Below are 19,111 nucleotides of genomic sequence, written 5' to 3'. Positions count from 1 at the left end.
TTAACTTTAAACTAGTAATCAAATCCAGATCCTTCATACATTTCACAGCAAGCTCTCTTCTGTCTTGGTGGTTCAGTAGTGGGCAGTAAAAATCGGAGCTTCAGCCAAAAAAAGATGGAGCCCATTAGGAAAATGAGACCCATGCCAGTCATCAATAACAAATGTGGGGCTTTAGTGGCAAAAGCAAGCCTAGGGGCCTGGCAGGACCAGGCATTGTTCATTCAATTCTCGTTTTCAAAGCAGCAGCTTTGTCTTGTGTTTCAACTTGGTGCTTGTGCATATGTAACGAACTCTACCTGGCATTTTTGTGTGTTGAAAAAAATCTAAATTCACTTTTGAGTTGTTGAAATCATTGAAAAGTTACTCCATCCGGGTGACAGACTGGACACCCACTGACAACACACCAACACTACATATTGTGTCTTATTTGAACTGGTACCCACAAGACTGTTCATAAATCTTCTTGGCTTCATTTAATTTCTCTTCTCCTTCCCCCTCCTACCTCTTCCAGGAAAATCCCTAGTCACAGTAGATCAATGAAGTTTAACTGAATGACAGACCCTCTCTCCCCCAAGACAGACAAAACCAGGCTAAACCAACACATAGGTAGATCATTAACTGAATCAACCCCCCCCTCTGAATGATTTACCTCCCAGAAGTTGCTGCAGCAATGTGTTCTGAAAGTCTGGAAGAAGGAACACTGCCAGAGCAGGACTCTGCTAGTGGCAAAAGAGTGGCTGCAGGTTCTTGTCTAGCACCGTTTTCACTCCATTCACAATAATAAAACCAAATGGAGACATACAGAGAAAGATTTTTAATCCACATTGAAATACCATGCTGAACAGGAGGGACTGTGCATATAAGCGTTAGCAGTTTTGGTTTTGTTGGGTTTTTTTTTTTTTTGTTGTCTTTTTTTAAAGAAAAATGTGGCTTTTACAGCAATACACAAATGGGGGATAAAATGATACAGAATACACTTGGGCAGTGTCACGCTTTTAGTGAAGGTTGAGAAGCGTCCTGCTGTTTATTATAAACTCAGAAAGCCAAATAGTATTTGCCTTTACAAACATGGAACATGAACATTTAGCATTACGCTACATGATGGAAAACTTTTAGGAAATACTAGCAAACAGACCCAAGTGCTAGTGGGACTCATCCCTCAAGTTTTATATGCTTCTTTTTTTGCTGCAACTTTTTTAGGGTGTCAGCTTTGTGAAGGTTAGACTATATATGTATCTATTTTTTCATACCCTTTCTTTTCTTTCAGTTGTGATAGGAAAAAATAATATATATGTATATATAGAAAATGTTGTCTTAAAGCCCTCTACTTGAAGCAAAGCACATCTCACTGTAATACACAGAAATAAAAGTACCAGGTAGAGAGCAACCACAACCACAAGTTTTGAGCAGACTAGACTAGCCACAGGAGTAGGCATTGCTGCCTTATATATGCATATAAAAGCATGCAGAATTAAGCTGCTTAATGAAGGGAACCTTTAGTGCTGAAAATCACTGAACAGACTTAGGAATGACCAGGGAGCAGACCTCATAGGCGGTAAAGGTGTAGATGGAAATTCTGGTACAGGTGGCCTCTCCAAAGTGTGGGTAACTATGGAGTTTTTATTCAGATTAATACAGGTATCCTGGGCTCCTGTTCCATTAGGTAGATCTGCAGGTATGCTTTATAGATTTTTATGACATGGGGAGAAAAAAAAGAAAGTAAATACATCATTTATGACAGGTTGTTTCAGGACTGAACAAGAGTGGGACAAGTATTTTCCAGTGGCTATGGATTAAATAAACTACAAATCTGGAAAATCCAGACACATTTTCACTCAGGACAATGAACTGACCCTACAATTCAATGCCAAACCCAAATCTGTACCACTTAAGGAAATGGTTAAAAGTGAATTCTGCAGCACCCTATTTCCAAGTATGCCTTAGAACTAGCCAGTTACTAAAACACATAAGTAAACTTTACACAAAGGCTAGACTTTGCCTTTCTAAGCTTTGAGTAACTGGTTTAAGAATTGTAATTTACACATTTCAGTGAGGACTTCCTATTCCTATTTCCTGTCCTTCCAGCTGCTGAAAAGAAAAATCTGGTTTATCCACACAAAGTGTTAAATATTATTAAATTGGGGTATTTGTCTCTAGATTACTGATGGAAGAGAAGTTTCTATGTTGTTGTTTGTCATATTCATCCTTCTAGGTGATGTCTTAGATTTAAGCTTATTCATTTGTATCAAAACCTCTCAGAATTTTTTTTTCCAAAAATCAGACGTATGCTGGGAATCGGGCAAGTTATCCACGTACAAATGGAAAAGCATTCCATTGCTTTGGAAACAAAGTAACAAAGACCAAAATTTAACATCAACAAGTGTTGTACAATGGAGATATTAGAAGAAGAAATGACATCTTTAAAGCAGTAAATTAAATTCATTTCACACGTTCATAAAACATTTTTGGAACTAGTAAGCTTTTATTATGAATTTACAGGAAACATAATTTTGCCCACCTTTCTCACACTATTCATATAGTCATAAAGCCTAGCTATTGAGTATTTAATTTTTATCCAAACAGAGGCTTCTATACTTCAGATTATTTAGAGGCATTTTGTTCTATTTCTCACTAAAGCGATTGACCCTTCAAAGGGATAAGAGCTGGTAAGATAGACAGACATAATGGTAAGTTAAATAACAACGTGAAGACGTTTCTCATTACCTGGGGACATCTCCAAAACATAAAAATACTCGAAAGCCAAATCATTCTACCCTTATGAAGAAAACTTTAGGGAGAGTCTAAGCAACAATCTTTCATAGTTTTCATTGCACTGATGTCCTCTGAAACTCCCATCTTCCGTTCCATTCATAAAAAATAGTTTAAACCCAGCAAAACTATTTTAATACACTATTTCACATTCCTACCTTAATAAGCAGTATTCTATCAAGTGATTATATTGCAGTGTACGTGCACTCAGAAACACAGTTGGGTTTAGTGACAGTTCTCACTAATAAGTGGGGGGGGATATCAAACTGATTGGCAGTTCTCATTAAAAGAGTGAAATTATTGACATTAATATTTTCCCCTACTGTCCCTAAGTAGTTAATCCAAATGTGTGCAAGATGTGATATGCATTGGTCCATCATTACCAGTGCAAATCTAATTGTACTTTATGCTGTGCAGTGTTAGGCATCCACATCAGTGACTGTTAGTGTCAGATAACTTGGCTATTACCTGAAGTCTCCATTTTCTGTTTGGCTTTTCCTAAAGATAAAATGACAAATACCATAAGCTGCTGCTGTACTGTATAGGAGTACAAACATCTGAAAAGGAAACACAGGCTTAAAATGCTTCCAAGGGTCTCCTATTTCACTTTGTGCAATAAAAAAGCCTACCCCCACAAGTCTGCACAAGCATTTGCAGTGGACATCAGTTTGTTCACAGGATCAATGCTATCAGAAAAGCGTGTAGGTCAGCTGCACAAACTACATGCCATTGCAGTGGTTCTTATTAAGCAATTAGGAAAGACTCGGCTTTTATATGAGCTTTATGATTGATTTTTGAGCTTTGAAACTTCTCTGATTCAATAAGCATTGCAAAAGACAACAGTCAGTTTTACTTAGTAAAATTCTTAGTCCTGTAACCACCCAAAGGTCCTTTATTTTATTGATATATACAAATGTTGTGTCCATTTTGACAACACACATATCCCATTCAACTACTGTGGTAATTTTTTTACAGTTCAGGTTGTTTCTACTATGCAGCAGGGATTTAATTGTTTCTCTTAATAACATAATCTGTGATGATGCAATGAAATTACAGCTCCGTGCATGAGAGGAATATTCAAGGAGTCAGAGAGACTCAGAAGAAAAACCAGACAGAGCTAAGATAAAAGCAACTTTTATTAAAATACTCTTCAAGCTTCAGAAAGCATAAATTAATGAATGTGTAGCTACTATAATACATTATTTTACAGGAGAACCATAGGGCCATGAAGCTTTTATAAACAAAAAAAGCCTATGAGCTTCACACTGTAATAAATAAATACTACCATCTTATCTTGTTCTTGTTAGAGGATGTTTTGAAGCTTTTACAGGTACACAGCAACATTCTGCTTAATTTTTTCTAAGTTTTCCACAATATGAACATATTATTAGTCTAAGCAGCAGAATCCTTATACCGAGCTTGCACTTCGATTTGCAACATGGGATTTTTTTTTTTTTAATTTATTTGTTATTTGCTTAAAAGCAGTCTGTCTTCTTGTTGTACTTGGTAAAACATTTACAACCACTCTAAAATTGACCTGCTGAAAATCTAGTGAAATTCAAGATAATTATCCTGGTAGCTTGAAATAAGTGCATACAGTCTCTCTTCGTCTTCTTCCCCCACACTCAAAATCAAAGTAATATAATTTCTTATTCTTCTGTTCATAATGTTCTTCCTAACAACCTACAGTAACTCAAACTCAGCAATGCAAATTACTCCTTTGAGGCAGTGAAAGAACTGCTACAGCCACCTGCTCCCCCACACTAGGAGATTGAGGCAGCCAAGTTGTTCTGTTTTAAATTCGATTTTTTTGTCAACTAGTGATTAGCACAAGAACATTTTCATCTCATTTTTTACACATCAGTAGGAAAGTGTTAGAAAAGTATAGAAAAGGATAGAATTTCTCTCGCAGTAAGGCTAGTGAAATAAATTTTCTTTTTCTTTTTTTTTTTTTTCTTTTTTGCAAAGCAGATGGAAAAGAAGGAAAGAAGGAAGTATTTGTGTTATGCTTTTGCAACTTGGGTAAAATCACTGGACATTAAGAACACGTGCTGAGACTTCATGGTGCCAGTCACGTAATTTTGTATATTTGGGACTAAAGACGTGGATAGGAACCTTTTCCCTGTGAAAAGAAGTGATAGAAGAACAATAAGAAAGAAAGAAAGAATGTCTTCAGCAGTTTCACAAGTGAGCATGCAATCTCCATGCACTACTCCTATCTGCACATTGCCTTCCCCTCTGTCAAAAACCTGGATCCAGTGTTAGGCAAAGTCAGCAGAAAAACTCCCACTCACTGCAAGAAGCATTAGATTTAGCCACTGGTTGATCCTCATTTTGAACAACGCTTACTGCAAAGCAAGGAGACAGCTGACCCTCATTTGCAGTCCAGAACAATAATACTTTCCAGCTATGCCTCGCAATCTGATCCACACTGGCAAATCAAAAAATGCCTGGTTAGATTTAGGAAAAGGAAAACACAACCGACAAGCTGATCTTGTACAGAAAACCAAATCAGTCCAAGTGTATGGAAAATATCAAACTCCTGCACAAACAATACTGGACTGCAGCAACAGATTTTTAAAAGGTCGGTCTACATGGAAAAAGATCTTGAGTTTTACATGCTGAAGTAAAAGGCAAAAAATAGCAGCAACACTTTAAAAACACCAAATGTCACACAAATGCACCAAACACTATCAGTTAAGAATTAAGACGTGCAAAGTATTAAAGTAATAAAAACGTAAAACATCAACTCACTTAGTCTTCTTTGAAGCTTCATGTTCCGGTTCCTTCACTGCAAGAAAGCAGAAAGTTTTTATTTTCTAAGGCACTAAAGGCATCGTACCACCATACACTGCTATCCCCCCCTGTGCCAATGCATTCACAACAGGAAGTTACTAAAGGCTTGTTAGGACTCCTCGATTCTAAATACATCCCAATGGAAATGAGCTATGTCTATAAACTTCAAGAGCCCCTTTGCCAGCAGGATTGCTGAAAGGTGGCTCTCCTGGTCTCTGCCCTTTCCCTTGGCGCACTCCCCATGTTGGCATTCAGAAAGGCGCGTTGAGAAGGGGAAGATGAATGGAAGTTGGAAGGCATTTCTTTTGAACGAACAGCCAGTGCATTTATAACAGGTGATAATCCAAGTATCTGTTTACAGCCAGGCTGTGACCCATCAAGGTAACTGTCGAAGTTCAGAATACTTATCACACATGGATAATAATCCTTATTTGGGAAGAGGTTATCATTGGCTTCTAGAGTAATTCTGCCAGAGAATCAGTAGTCAATTTAACCAAACCTGCCCCCGGGGAAGCGGTCCAATTTCCTAACTGCCTTCTTTATTGTAACACTAGCTGTGAAAAGCAGAATGAAATAATCACCTCTATATGAGCTGCCTCAGTCTGAACATGACTGAGCTCAAATCTCTTGATGGTACTTCTGATGGCTTTTACACAACATTACAGATCTCAGCTAATGAATTGTAACTGACAGCATAATATGAAATTGAAATTTTACCATAAAATTATATGACTGGGAATGAATCATTAGTTCCAGTCCCCAGTACATGTAATCAAACCACAGCATAAGTAGAGGATGAAAACATAACCTGGGAAAAAAACTGAGGAACTATGGATTTATGCTTCTGTTTGGCTAAAGCACTGCAGATCACACACCTTTGGTACCACTGTCAGAGATTTTCTATGTGCCTGAAAACACCTTTTCTGAAATATTAAATTTGAACAGGAATTCAAATTACTGTTCAAGTTACTGTTTTGGTGATACAGGAGGGGAAAGAAACAAGAAATATATATCTGCTAACATCTTTAGGTGTAGAAACATAAATATTAAGATTTATATAGAATGTATTAATCTTGAACTCAATCAGGAATAATATCCAGTAATGTATATGTTCTGACCTAGTTTTTGTAGTTTTACAAAAATATTTTTTCTATGATAGTCTTCTCAAATATTTTTCTTTTAAAGAGCTCACCAAAATTCTGCCTACTGAATTTATTATCCAAGAGGGAATATGGTAGAACTGTGACTGAATCCTTTTACCACTTATTCCCACCCCAGCTGTTAAAAACACCTCTCTGTCCAAGGCCATTAATTTTACTTGGTTTACACCAAACTACTCACTATGATCAGTGCCAGTGATTTGGGCAAGGATGCGGAAAGAACGGGACTGAGTGGTGCCTGTCCGGGGATGCCAGTCTTCGGTGTCTTCAATCAGTCGCTTCTTGCTGGCATCGCTGTGGGTGGGTGTGTGGTAAAACTCTGTGTAGGTATCCACAATGTGCTTCCGCGGGGGGCTGTGGCAAGGAGAGGAGAGAGCAATGAGTGAACAGCTTCAGAGCTGGGTTGGTGTAGCTACAAAGACACAGGCAGAACTGTGACTTCTCACAGCATTAAAAGGCAGCTTCTGTGTTTGGATGCAGATATGCTGCAGTGAGCTCTTACAGGCATACCTGAACACAGATTCAGTTCTCTGAACCAAACATAGCTTTACAGTTACTCTAACCTGACTGAAATATTTTTCCTTGTTTCACTGCCAGAACATTTGAACAGTAAAAGATAGTATTATCAAGACTTTACATGTTTAAATGTTTACCGTTTGGGTGGGGTTTTCCTTGGAGATGATAGAGTAAGACAGCAAGAGAAAGATTTCCCAGCATAAACAGGAAAAGGAGAAAAAGAAAACAAGAAATAAAGTCAGAAAGTTGAAACAGAAGAGCAGCTAATTATTCTATTGAATTAGTTTTGCGGGAAAGGACACTGAAGTCCAATTATTAGTGATATTCTACTACCAAAGCCGCAGCACAGAATTCCCATACTTAAACTTGCATCCGTTTCCTCACCAGGATAAGAGGGGAATTTCTTTTGGTAAAGCAGGGTAGTCTACTTAGTTCAGATCAGGTGCTCCTCAACAAATTCTCCCCTTAGCTCACAAAAGGCAAAGCACTAGCTGTGTTCAACTCTTTTGTACTTGGCAAAGCCTGGATCAGGCCCAGGCCATTTAAAAGAGTAGGCAGCGATGTTCTGGAGCGTAATGTGGAGATACTAATGCTCAATACCCTCTTTGAAAGTCAAAAAAGCGGGGTGATGTTTCATCTGGAAATTTTTCCCACAGTAACCTACATGCTAATAACAACCCCTGCACTAGCACACTTGCAAGAAAACAGGATTTTAAAGCTTTATTTTCAGTAACTAATATAAAGAACATATAATAGCACTGATCAATTTAGGAAAAGAGAACATAAGATCCATACTACATATATATTACTCCTAAACACTACATTTGTTATTCCAAAGCATTAATCTTCAAGACTCTTTAAATGTACATCTACTTTTACATATTTTACATGAGGTTAATTGTGCAAAACTAGCTCCTTAGGCATAATAATTTTAAAAAACCCCAACAAAACCTAAAAAGTTGCCTGCATTTTTGCCACTGCTTCCCCACTCTTAATATCCAAAGTATTTATGGTGAAGAAAGATGGAAAATACGAATGAGAATGATGTAAATTATTAATCGTCAGCAAGTAAGAATTAGGCCCACTCAATGGAATGCATTAGGAAATACTTCAGCTTAAAAGAATACTTAATATATGAAAGACCAATGTGAAAGGTATCACACAAAATTGTATCGAAAGATTTAATTTATTGACACACAGTATTAGGGAAGTATGCATATATCAAAGTTACTAAAAGAGAGAGAGGTATAGAAAGAAGGACAGTGGTATTTCCAGGATGGAGTACAAGAAGTACAGAGAAAGATGAAGTAAAGCATCAAACATTATTAAAAAGCATTTAATTGCAAAAACAAAATCTGAACATTAAAGCAGTAATTAAAGGTGTGGAACTACATGGAAATGTAATTATTTACACGCAGTTGATTGCATTCTAGCAAATGCCACAGAGAAATAAGTAGTCTTTCACATTTTCTGAAAGTACGATTATAAACGAAATAGCCCGCTGACTTTTTGTGGATCCTACTGGTCCCTTTTTTAAGGCTCCGTCTACTAGTAATGACTCATTGACGCCACAAGGTGGTGCCAGAGACAAAGGAAAAAACTCAATGAGACATGGCTCTGCCTTAACTCAGCCTTCAGGCAAGAGGAGAAAAGACAAGCCAGCAAAACCTCAATCTTATTTACGATCCCTAATATGTACAAATCACATCTGGATGTATACGGATGTTACTCTTATTTTTGTCGTATAAATTCAGTATCCTTTCATTCCATAGTCCTCACACCACTGTTGTTTTTATAGGGTACTTCATCATTAACTAATTGTATTACCAACACCAATTAGCCGTAACTGCACCAAGAAATTATCAATACACAAACACCACACAAAAATAATAAAAATAATAATAATTTTTCAAAAGCTGCAAAATGTAACACACTGAGAAAAGCAAGATCACATTATGTCCAATGCAGACAAAACCATTTACCGCGCTAAGAAGTTACGAAGAGCTGAAGCTGTTGCGCAAAATGTAAACATAAAACCTTAAGAGTTATAATTTTTCAGAACAACAATCCATGCTGGTTATACCAACAGGAAAAATGACCATAATTCAACTCGAGTGCTGTTGATACTAACTTTATCATTGTTGTTATCTGCAAGGGGAAGGAGAAAAAAAAAAAAAAAAAAAAAAAAGTATTTGATATGTTAATACATTCTTTGTTTCTTGAAATATTACAGGAGTTTCCAAATCCAAGCTCTGGTAAAGCCATATATCATGTAATTCAAACTTAAAATCATCAAGAGAGCCTACAAGGGAAAAAATTAGCCCAGCTGAGCTTAAATTGAGTAAAATCTGTCAACCTGTTACCTGTTTTAAGCAGCAGGCACGTTTTCATGCAAGAGCTGGCAAGAAGGTCTTGAATAAAGCATACTTGCACACAGCCTAGAAATTGCTTTCTTTCTAAGCCATGACTAAACGGAAACAAAACTTCCTTCCTCATCCTGAAGTGAAGGCAAATGGTTTATATCCTGAATATGGGTTGAGGGGAGCCAGAAGGAGAGGACATTCTGAGTACAAGGTGCATGTCAGAAGAACTGCATTTGCTCAGCAGAGCTATGAACAAGCTACAAACTGCCCCCCCACACCTTTTTTTCTTTTGAGAAAATGAATAATATCATACACAGAAGCAAAATGGAATTTATTTCAGACTGCTCAATTATTCCAAACTTCAATGTTTCTGATATTTCACAAAATGTCATTGATTCCATTTTAAATGGAGAGGGAGATAGACATCATTGTAAAAATGTGATTTTTTCAAGTAAAACTAAGTAGTGTAGTGGCAGACCAATATAATAACTTCAGCAGTTTTTGTTTGCTTGGTTTTGTTTTCTGCCTTCAACTACAAGATAGTTTGACAGCCCAAATACACTATTGCAAGAAAGATGGCAAAGTAAAGTAGGTTTTTACAGTTCTGAACACTTTCAAGCTTTCCCAAACTAGATCTGGAAGGTTGGCAGCAAAACAGGGATTTCTTCACCTGTCAGCTGTGATACTCTTCAGTTGGTATTATTCATCTCATAACCATAAGATAGAGCACAAAACAGTGCTCACTCAGTCATCCAGTCTTGATTGTCAAGTGCTTACTCTACACTTCCTGCATTTCCCTCCAGGAGACTTAGTTTTATTGCTATTGTTCCTCTTTTTCAGTACTAATTACTGCTTTTAAATACTCCTCACACAGTTATTGGCTAAAACAACATTCCTGGAAGGATAAGAGATGGTTTGCCAAAGTGTATGCAACAAGTCAACCAGCATGAAGCAAGTCCTTGGGTTTTCCCAATTTCATCCCACTTTCATGCAGTGTGGGCTCTTGCCATCAGCTGTTTAAGAAAGGGCTGGAAGTTACCATAACAACAGTGTGATATAAAATGCATACGGACTGCATTATACAAGTCCACATACGGAAAACATTCGTACTGCAATATAAAGGGAATAGGTACCTTAAGAAGTTTCCCCTCCCATGAGACGCTCAACTGAAACTGCAATTTATGCTGTATTTCAGTTGATGTGGATGTTTACCTTTCTGTAGGTATTCTTCATATACTTTACATACCGAGAGAATATCAGATGAGAGGCACTAGGCCTATTCCTACAACCCCTTTCCTTCGAGGGATGGGAAACAGTAACCACAGCTTTTAGGTTTTAAGCCCAGGTTTTATGTTCTTAAGATCGAAGAGAAACCTATAGTTCCCCTCCAGCCCCTTTTATTACTTAATTCAATCCTCTGGACACTGCTGCTGGGCACAGAGGCCAGCTAGCATGGGACCACTCCTGCCCAGCCTCCTCCCCTCCCCACAGCACAGCAGCCACTGGGAACCAGTCCCTAAGGCACTACAGCTCCCAAGCCCTGCCCAAGAATTTCTGGGAGAGCCCAAGGTGGCCCCTGCCAAAAGCATGATGCTGGAAACAGGGTGGCACTGCACGTCTGAGTGCCCAGGATTGCTGCTGGGCTCAGTTTAATTTGCTAATCTTTGTTTATTAGTCTAGATGCTACACAGTATACAGTGTAAGCCTTTTATGCAGCCTTACAGTCCCCTAAATGTTAGGTTTCCACTATCCCTTTAACAATTTATTTGAATATGAAAGTTACTCAAATTTTAAAACTGTATTTCTTTTTTAGGATAAAGGCAACATTTAAAAATGTTGAGATACTCTAAAAGCTGAGATACTATAATGATACAAAAAAATCTGCCTAACCCTGCTGGCTTCCTTGAATGCACCTTAAAATTTCTCATGTATTCTTGCATGTGTGTGCCGAGAAGTAATGTGACATCTGTCCCTTTGCCTCCCTTCTGGGACCTCTCTCCACTGGTCCTGCTGGGTCTTTCAGAGCATCTCGTTCCCAGCCATCACAGCACCCACTGACAGACCACTCTTGCATTTTTGAGTGCCTGCTGCTTTCAGTCACTGTATCAAGAGTCGAAATGCACACTGAGACACAGACATCTAAATTAATACCGGGCTTGTTATAAGGTCCAGAACACATCATGACACAACTCATTGTGTAAAGCATTTTGTGGTCCTGATTCAATTTAGGCGTGACACTTCATAAACTGGTATGTCACTCCTGAGAAAAATCATCACCTTGACCCCTCAAAGCATCCCTTTTAGAACATGAGTCCTTCCCTCAGAGATTCACTTCTGAGGACGAAGTGACTCCTCCAAGCTGTGTTTTACTTAGCCCTTAAACAAGCCCAGCTTTTTTCCTGTGAGGAAAGACCCTCACAGCAAAAAAAAAAATCCCACCTACCCATTTTGCTGTTTACTCTCCCCCTGGTTTTCTCTGAATCCTCGTCGTGACCCCTCGGCTACATCCTGGGTGCCGTCGCCGGCAGAGGCGCTCAGGCCGGCATTGTGCGCGGCGGGCTGCCGTGGGACATTAACTGCAGGTTTAGCAGCGCTCAGCACCGGTGACCGCTGCTCAGCATTAGGCTTGGCGTTAACATGCAGTCCGGGCACAGCGAACGGGGCTGGGGCAGCAGCCGCCTGGGCCGGGGTGAAGGCGGAGGATGGTGATGGGATGGAAGTGACTTTGGAAGAGGTTACAGCTCCAAATGGCCTTGGTGTCTTATTGTAAGCCACGCTCACCGTGGCAGTGACTTTGGGTGCAACAGCAGAGGCAATGGGCACAGGCTTAACTACTTCTGTAGGTTCTCCCTATGCGAGATGAAAAACAAAAAAGAAACACACAAAACCACGCCAAACGCATGCACATTCCTCAGCGGGGATTTTCATTGCTCTCACAGGAGATAACCCACCTAGCGTGAAACCAAGAAGCACAGAAGCAAGCTTTACCGAGACCGCAGCCATGAAGTGTATTGAAGAAAACAAGCCATGCGTTTAAGGAAAGGGAATGATCCAAGCATGCACAATCCATATGCAATCCCATGATGACAACTCCTCTCATCTTAGCCAAAACAGACACCCCGCAAATCAAATTCAAGAGAAACTAAAGAACTACTCTACTGTAAAACCCACCGGGTAAACTCATGTGGAAAAAATTAGTGGCTTTTTATAAAATCCACATTCCACCTCTCAAACCCAATTTGAGATATGTATGTTCCCCATAAACAAACAGCATGGGTATGTGTACACATACACTGTGTGTATTCATCTGTTGATACGGCCCTTCAGAGTGGAACCAGAGCCCTGGAGCTCACTCATTAAGTGGTCAGTGCTTCAAGACTCAATGAGCTGTTCCAGTTGCACTCCACCAATGGGCCCCAACATCTTCATATACCCTTGTCAGATCAAAACATTAAAAAAAAAAATACAAAACAAGAAATACTTTTTTTCCTCTGGGAGCTATGTTTTAACATGGTAGTTCCCAAACTGTGGCCTTTCAAATCACAGTCAGCAAAGCAGTAATATACTATAAATTACTTATGTCCACTGGAGAGGATTTTCATGTACAGGCCATTTGTAAGAAATTTCAGGTTTGCAAACAGCCTTCTTATCCAAAAGGGGGATTTGCTTGAGAACAAAACATTAGAAGCACTTGAGAACAACTAATTCCCCAGGGTTTTAAGGAAAGTGAGGAGAACTGTTCTCTCAAACTCTAATATTTAGATAAGCTTCTTCCGAATACAAAGGAAGATTTCACTGCCCATTAAAAAATCCCCAGCGAAAAACAAAAAAACCCCAACAAAAAAAAACCCACCCCAAAAAAGAAAAAAAAAAAAAAAAAAAAAAAAAAAAAAAAATGCAAACACCCTCCCCCCAGAAAAAAATGAAAACCAAAACCAAACCCAAATAAAAAACCCACCTAAAAAAACCCTACTAATGTTTCTCCCTTAGGGATAAAGGAAAAACTTGAGCAATATCTTTCTATACAACATTCCGAGAAAAGGAAGAAAATATTTACTAAGCTTTTTTTTCTGTTTTAATAATCATTTGTCAGGTCTCTTAACTCTCTCTTTTTTCTTTTTTGGGGGGTGGGCAGGGATCACTCAAAGATTCAAATGCTGCAATGCTATTAATGTAAGACAGGGAAATCAAGCACGTTACATTGAGAGGGAAATTTGAAGGACTGCTTATCAACAACAGGGTTTGACAGATGGGTAACAGTGCCACATGCCACAATCAACATTTCTTGGTTGTGATGATGTACATACCTTGGGTACCTGAACAATATCGGGTTTTTGTACAGATGACACTCTGGAAGAGAAAAAACATACACATAAGTGTAAAAACCAAAGCTCTTTAATGTTTAAGCATTTCCCTCTTCCAAATCATCATGTCATCACATATACATAGAACATTACATTTTGTTTCCTCTAAAGGAAACAGAAGTACTTCAAGTTAAACCTACAACAGTGTTGTTAACACAAGGAAAAGGCAAAACCAAACTGGATTCATTTATCCAGATACAGTGTTAGGTACTCTACCATCTACCATCAAGTAATATTTTATTTGAAAGCTCATAATACCCTATCACCAGTTAGAAGACTAATTTGCTTATTGTCTTCCTTCCTTTCATAAGATGCTATGTCATGTAACTCAAAAGCTCTAGTCAGATAAATTGCATTTTAAATAGCACATAACCTATATTCAGGCTTATAACAGATAGCTTCCTTTTAGAGCAAAACCAACAAAAATCCTTCTGAAGGACTTAGGAAGTTAAATAACACAGAAACTTACTGCACAGTCTTTGGTTTTCAAAGGTAAGGTTAATGTCACTTGAACTCCACAGTAGACAGCAAAAAAATTTCTTCCAAACAATGGGTGCATTGAAACTACTATGGGGTGGTGGGATGGAAAGGAAGTATCACAGTGGAAAGGATTAACACGATAAAGAATTGACAGACTGTTATACCTGAAGTGAACTTGCAATATGTTACAGATAAAGGCATCTCACTTGATAGTTGAGGGTTTGGGTTTTTTTCCAGATTTGCATATACTTCTATGCAAAAATACACACATACACAAAATTAAATAAAAAAATAAACCAACCAACCAGCAAAAAATCTGACACACTAACATTTTGTCTGCAAATATTGCTGCTGATATATTTGAATCTTTTCATGCTGTTTTGGTAGAAAAGTGGCTTCTTGCCACATTTCAGAATATTTCTGGCCATATTTGGTAGCTGCTCAGAAGAGATGGCATCCTTAATGATCCAAGAACAGCAATCATATCCTGCCTGAACAACTATAATTTCTGATGAATCTTCTAAATAAGCTTTTGAAGAACTAAAGCTGGATTCCCATTTCCAGAAGATAATTTGCCAGGGAGGCAAAAAGGTTTGCTTAATTGGAGAGCAGCTAACAGAGCCTACAGTTTAAAACACCTCCATTGTATAAATCAACTCTTCTATTTCTACCAGGAAAATATGGAGAGCTTGGATTCAACAACAGCAATCCTGTTGCAGGTTCAGTAGCTAACTTACAAAAAGGGAGATACATATAAACTACATGCTATGTTTGCAGGAATAGAAAAAACAAAAAGGAAAAAATCCAGCACATGAGAAGATCATCTTCTGCACTTTGCCTTCACCATTTGTGCATCACTGCTGACACACATTATGCCCACATCAACAGTAATTCCCAACACAGAAGGGGTTTTGTCTGCTCTGAGGAACAGGTCTGTTCTCCCCTTTCCCACAGGGTGTGCGGCCTATGAGAAGACTGACCTCCAGCCCTCCAAAGCACTGGGGTGCATCATTAATCACTTCTAATTGCAGAGTTGTCAATATGCAGCAACAAAAGCAAGAGGAAGAAGAAAAAAGTGCCAATACATAAGGAAATTTTCTTTTTAAGAGTTAGAAGGAAACATGCACATCTCACTCCATATTTCAAGACATGTTTTTTAATAAAATAACTTGGAATATTTTGCATATTTATTAAGCTGATTTAAGAGCAAGAAGTAGGAAGACATTGATTATTCAAGTCAACGACCATATTTCATGCTTGAGAAAAAAAATTCTCTTTGCTTAATGCAGGACCTTTAAGTTGTCATCTCATAGAAGGAACATACTTAAATATTGTCATTGTTTTTACAAAATCAAATTTGAGTTTGCAATGGATTAAATTGCCCTGCATTCATCAATACAGCACTGAGCAAAACATATTTCAAACCACTATGTCCAGATGATCTAAAGACATACTCTTCAAAATTCATCTTCAAAAGCATCACATGAAAAGAAGAGAAAAAGAGCGGGGGGAAAAAAAAATTCTTGGTAACTGAAATGTTCCAAATGTTCTTTTAACACTGGAGTCAGACAACATAACATTACTTTATTTCCCCCAAACATACTTGAAACAAGGACATTAATTTGTGTGTCTCAGACATACTTCAAACAGTTTAACTTAGCCTTGTTGACTTCAGATCATAATCAGACTGAAATCTATTATTTATCCTGTATTGTATAAAGAAAACGCTCACCCAGCAAACTGAGCCACCAAGTTCTGAATGTGAAAAATGCGTGGTGGTTAGACAAGATAGTACAAAAGGAAATGCTCACTTCAAGCTGAAAAGTAAAACACATCCAACAGACATTTAAGAAAATACTTCCTTCAGGGCTATTTCCCTTAAGATTTTCACAGATACTATCGAATTGCATAACAACAACCAAAAAAAAAAAAAAAGGGAAGAAAAAAATTAAACTGCATAATCTTGCATATTTTCTTAGCTATTAGCACTTTGCTTGCCACCTAGCAATTAAACATATTAGGATTTCATGCTGGCTTGGTCACATTGAATGTATAATAACTGACGATAAAGGCTTTCACAGTAAGATGACACACTTGCCCTTTTACTACTTACTAAAAAAGCAGGATATTTTCTGAATGATTTAAAACTAACAGTTCAGTATATTAGTTTATGCAATATTTTCAATCACATACAAACAAAGCAAAGACTTAAATGCTCAGTATAAATGCTTATTATAAACAACTCACACAAAAGACCTTGGCAAATGGTTACAGTTTCAAGCTTCATACGAATTATTATGGACAAAAATAAAAGCAGCAGCCAACACTTACTGACAGCCTAATACTGAAAATGAAAGTGCACAAAGTTTTTGCACAGGCTTCTACATCAAAGTCATTTATTCTTTTTTTGAGGAAAAAAAGCGCTATATTTAGCCTGTGTAAACAGTTAATTTCGACCAAACATGATCAAATTTGCTCTGTAAACATACCACAAGCCATTCCTCTCCAATGAATGCTTTTCATGACATTTAATGCAATTCAAAACATTCCAACATCCAGCACAGCCTTATTAGGAAAATGAATTAGTCTGCTCTTTGCTGGAAGCAATATGCCCAGCAAAAACTATTCATTCTTTAAATTCTCCATTTATTTATTCCAAGTATTTTACCCATGTAAAAAAAGTACACAAGAAATTCAACAGAACTTTAAGTATTGCTCAAAGTCTGGTGTAAGATATAACAAAAAGCTGCAAGACCTTCACAGAATCCTTCATGTTGGAAAGAAAGAAAAGAAGGAATCTTTTTCCCCATGTCTCATTTTCAAAACTAACTCCTTTTTCCCAGCTGATCAGCCGAAATAGAAGCTTTGGCAGCAGAATCTATGCCCATGAAAATCCACTGGTTAGATCTTCCTTCCCAAAACCTGATCTTTTAGCGATTTTGCCATTATAGCCTGCAGTTCTGTTGGTTTGCTTCAGTTTATTTCTAGAGAGCAGTCAGTTGTCAGGGCAGAAAGCTAAATGAATTTGCTTTTCATAAATCAGCCAACTCCTGGAAATAAGATGACAAGCAGAAAACGTTTAACATATATAACAAGCCATGACTTTCACCAGGGGTTATCTGAACAAAAACAAATGCAGATGTAATTTAAAGCCCAGAAAAAACCCCAATCCAAATATTTCTTTTTTTCCTTAGACCCAAAGTCCCTTCTCTGTCACACACATAATTCATTTCTTACCAACCTTGCTCTGGCTCACAACGGAAAAGCAAAAACATTCTTAAGCTTGCTTCTTGTTGCAACTTACGCACCACCAGAAATGATTGCCTTACATACACTAATATAACATACGACTATGTTTCCCACAGTTTTATAGAAACATACACACTGCCTCAGGCAACACCAGTCGGTAAATCAGCACTTCAGCAATCTTGCCAGGACAAGCACCTATGGCCTTGAGACTGCAAACCTCTGCCCATGCATGGCAAAGCAGAGGTAGCAAGATTATTATTAAGTACTGCTTGATGAGAGCTGGAATCTGTTGCAGTCACTGCAAAAATGACTTTTTCTTTTGCCTTAAGAAACACAGCAATATATTCAAATCCATACTCTGGTCATCATGTTAGTTTTCATTTAGCTGAACATACCAAATTATGACAAATATGGGAATGTTAATTACAATCAAACAATGCAGACATCAGCACTGACTGCCTACTTAAGGGAGCGAATGGCAACTTCAAACCAGTGATATAGGAGAGAGACGATGGGATGCTTAACGGTATCTCTGATACCATACGTCTCCAGGAGTCTTGGTACAAACGTCCTATTCTGCAAACTAATTCTTACACTAAAAACACATTTTTTCTCCCCTTGTCCTTCAAAATACATGCTGTAAACTTGTGATAATTCAAACATTCAAATGCAAACAGTATGAGAGACAGTTGTCTCAGTATTAACAAAATATTGAAGAGAGTTTCTGTGGATGCTCCGTTTCTATGTGCAATCTCAGAAAAGGATCTCTTCAGTCAGATGAACCACTTAAACCAGCTTATAACTTTTGGGCTTGATGCCCTTTGATGAGGTATATTTAATGAAGTATGCTGAGAATATCGGTATTTATTTCTGGACAGAATAGTACCTTGAGATAATACTTAACACCTTCATTGTATTTAGCCTGGGAATATTAGCTCATGAGTCACCTTCAACATTCTCGGTAAGTTTAAAGAGGGAGAATCAATTTAATGTGCGTGTCAGCATTTTACTGTTGTTGTACATACTGTTGTTATACACTGTATAATACCTTTACATCCTCGCACTCCCCAGCACGCCAGATTACAATAAAGCACTACATCAGGTAAAAGCAAGAAAAATTATGTTCTTGCTTCACTGACTATTTGAAAGTTGGCCAAATCAAACTTACACCCCCCTCTTAAATTTAAATAAGGTTCAAGATTTCACCATTATGTGTTAAAATAAACATTTCTGACATTTTAGGAGAGAAACAAGCTGCCCTCTGCTTTGGTATTCCTACCCACAAAGGATTAGTTGTTTTCAAGACCACCCAAAGGCCACTGCTCATAGTCTCATTCCTGTGGTCTGTGGCAACCCTACCAAATGCATTTGTAAAGAGAGTTTAAGTACAGGCAGATAATATTTTATTCTATTA

The 19,111-nt window shown here is 37.9% G+C and overlaps 1 protein-coding gene across 5 annotated transcripts in view; it reads right to left on the bottom strand.

Moving 5' to 3' along the window:
• Positions 1 to 19,111, bottom strand: part of PDLIM5 (PDZ and LIM domain 5) — a 124,114-nt gene that overhangs the window by 41,789 nt on the left and 63,214 nt on the right. The window contains exons 4-9 of one of the 5 annotated variants that reach the window (XM_030491534.1): positions 13,912 to 13,954; positions 12,048 to 12,163; positions 7,379 to 7,396; positions 6,907 to 7,079; positions 5,524 to 5,560; positions 3,888 to 4,891 (exon numbers count right to left, since the gene is read on the bottom strand). In XM_030491534.1, the coding sequence (XP_030347394.1) occupies positions 4,798 to 4,891; positions 5,524 to 5,560; positions 6,907 to 7,079; positions 7,379 to 7,396; positions 12,048 to 12,163; positions 13,912 to 13,954 (481 nt within the window). In that variant the 3' untranslated portion in view covers positions 3,888 to 4,797. Of the gene's footprint in view, positions 1 to 3,887; positions 4,892 to 5,523; positions 5,561 to 6,906; positions 7,080 to 7,378; positions 7,397 to 12,047; positions 12,455 to 13,911; positions 13,955 to 19,111 lie in introns of those variants that run through there. The other 4 variants (XM_030491530.1, XM_030491532.1, XM_030491531.1 and 1 more) reach the window with 4 other exon arrangements.

The sequence above is a fragment of the Strigops habroptila genome, chromosome 7 (genome assembly GCF_004027225.2).
Source record: "Strigops habroptila isolate Jane chromosome 7, bStrHab1.2.pri, whole genome shotgun sequence".
In the NCBI taxonomy this organism is placed as follows: domain Eukaryota; kingdom Metazoa; phylum Chordata; class Aves; order Psittaciformes; family Psittacidae; genus Strigops; species Strigops habroptila.
Note: the sequence above shows the minus strand (reverse complement) of the source record. Positions and strands in the feature narration are given on the sequence as shown.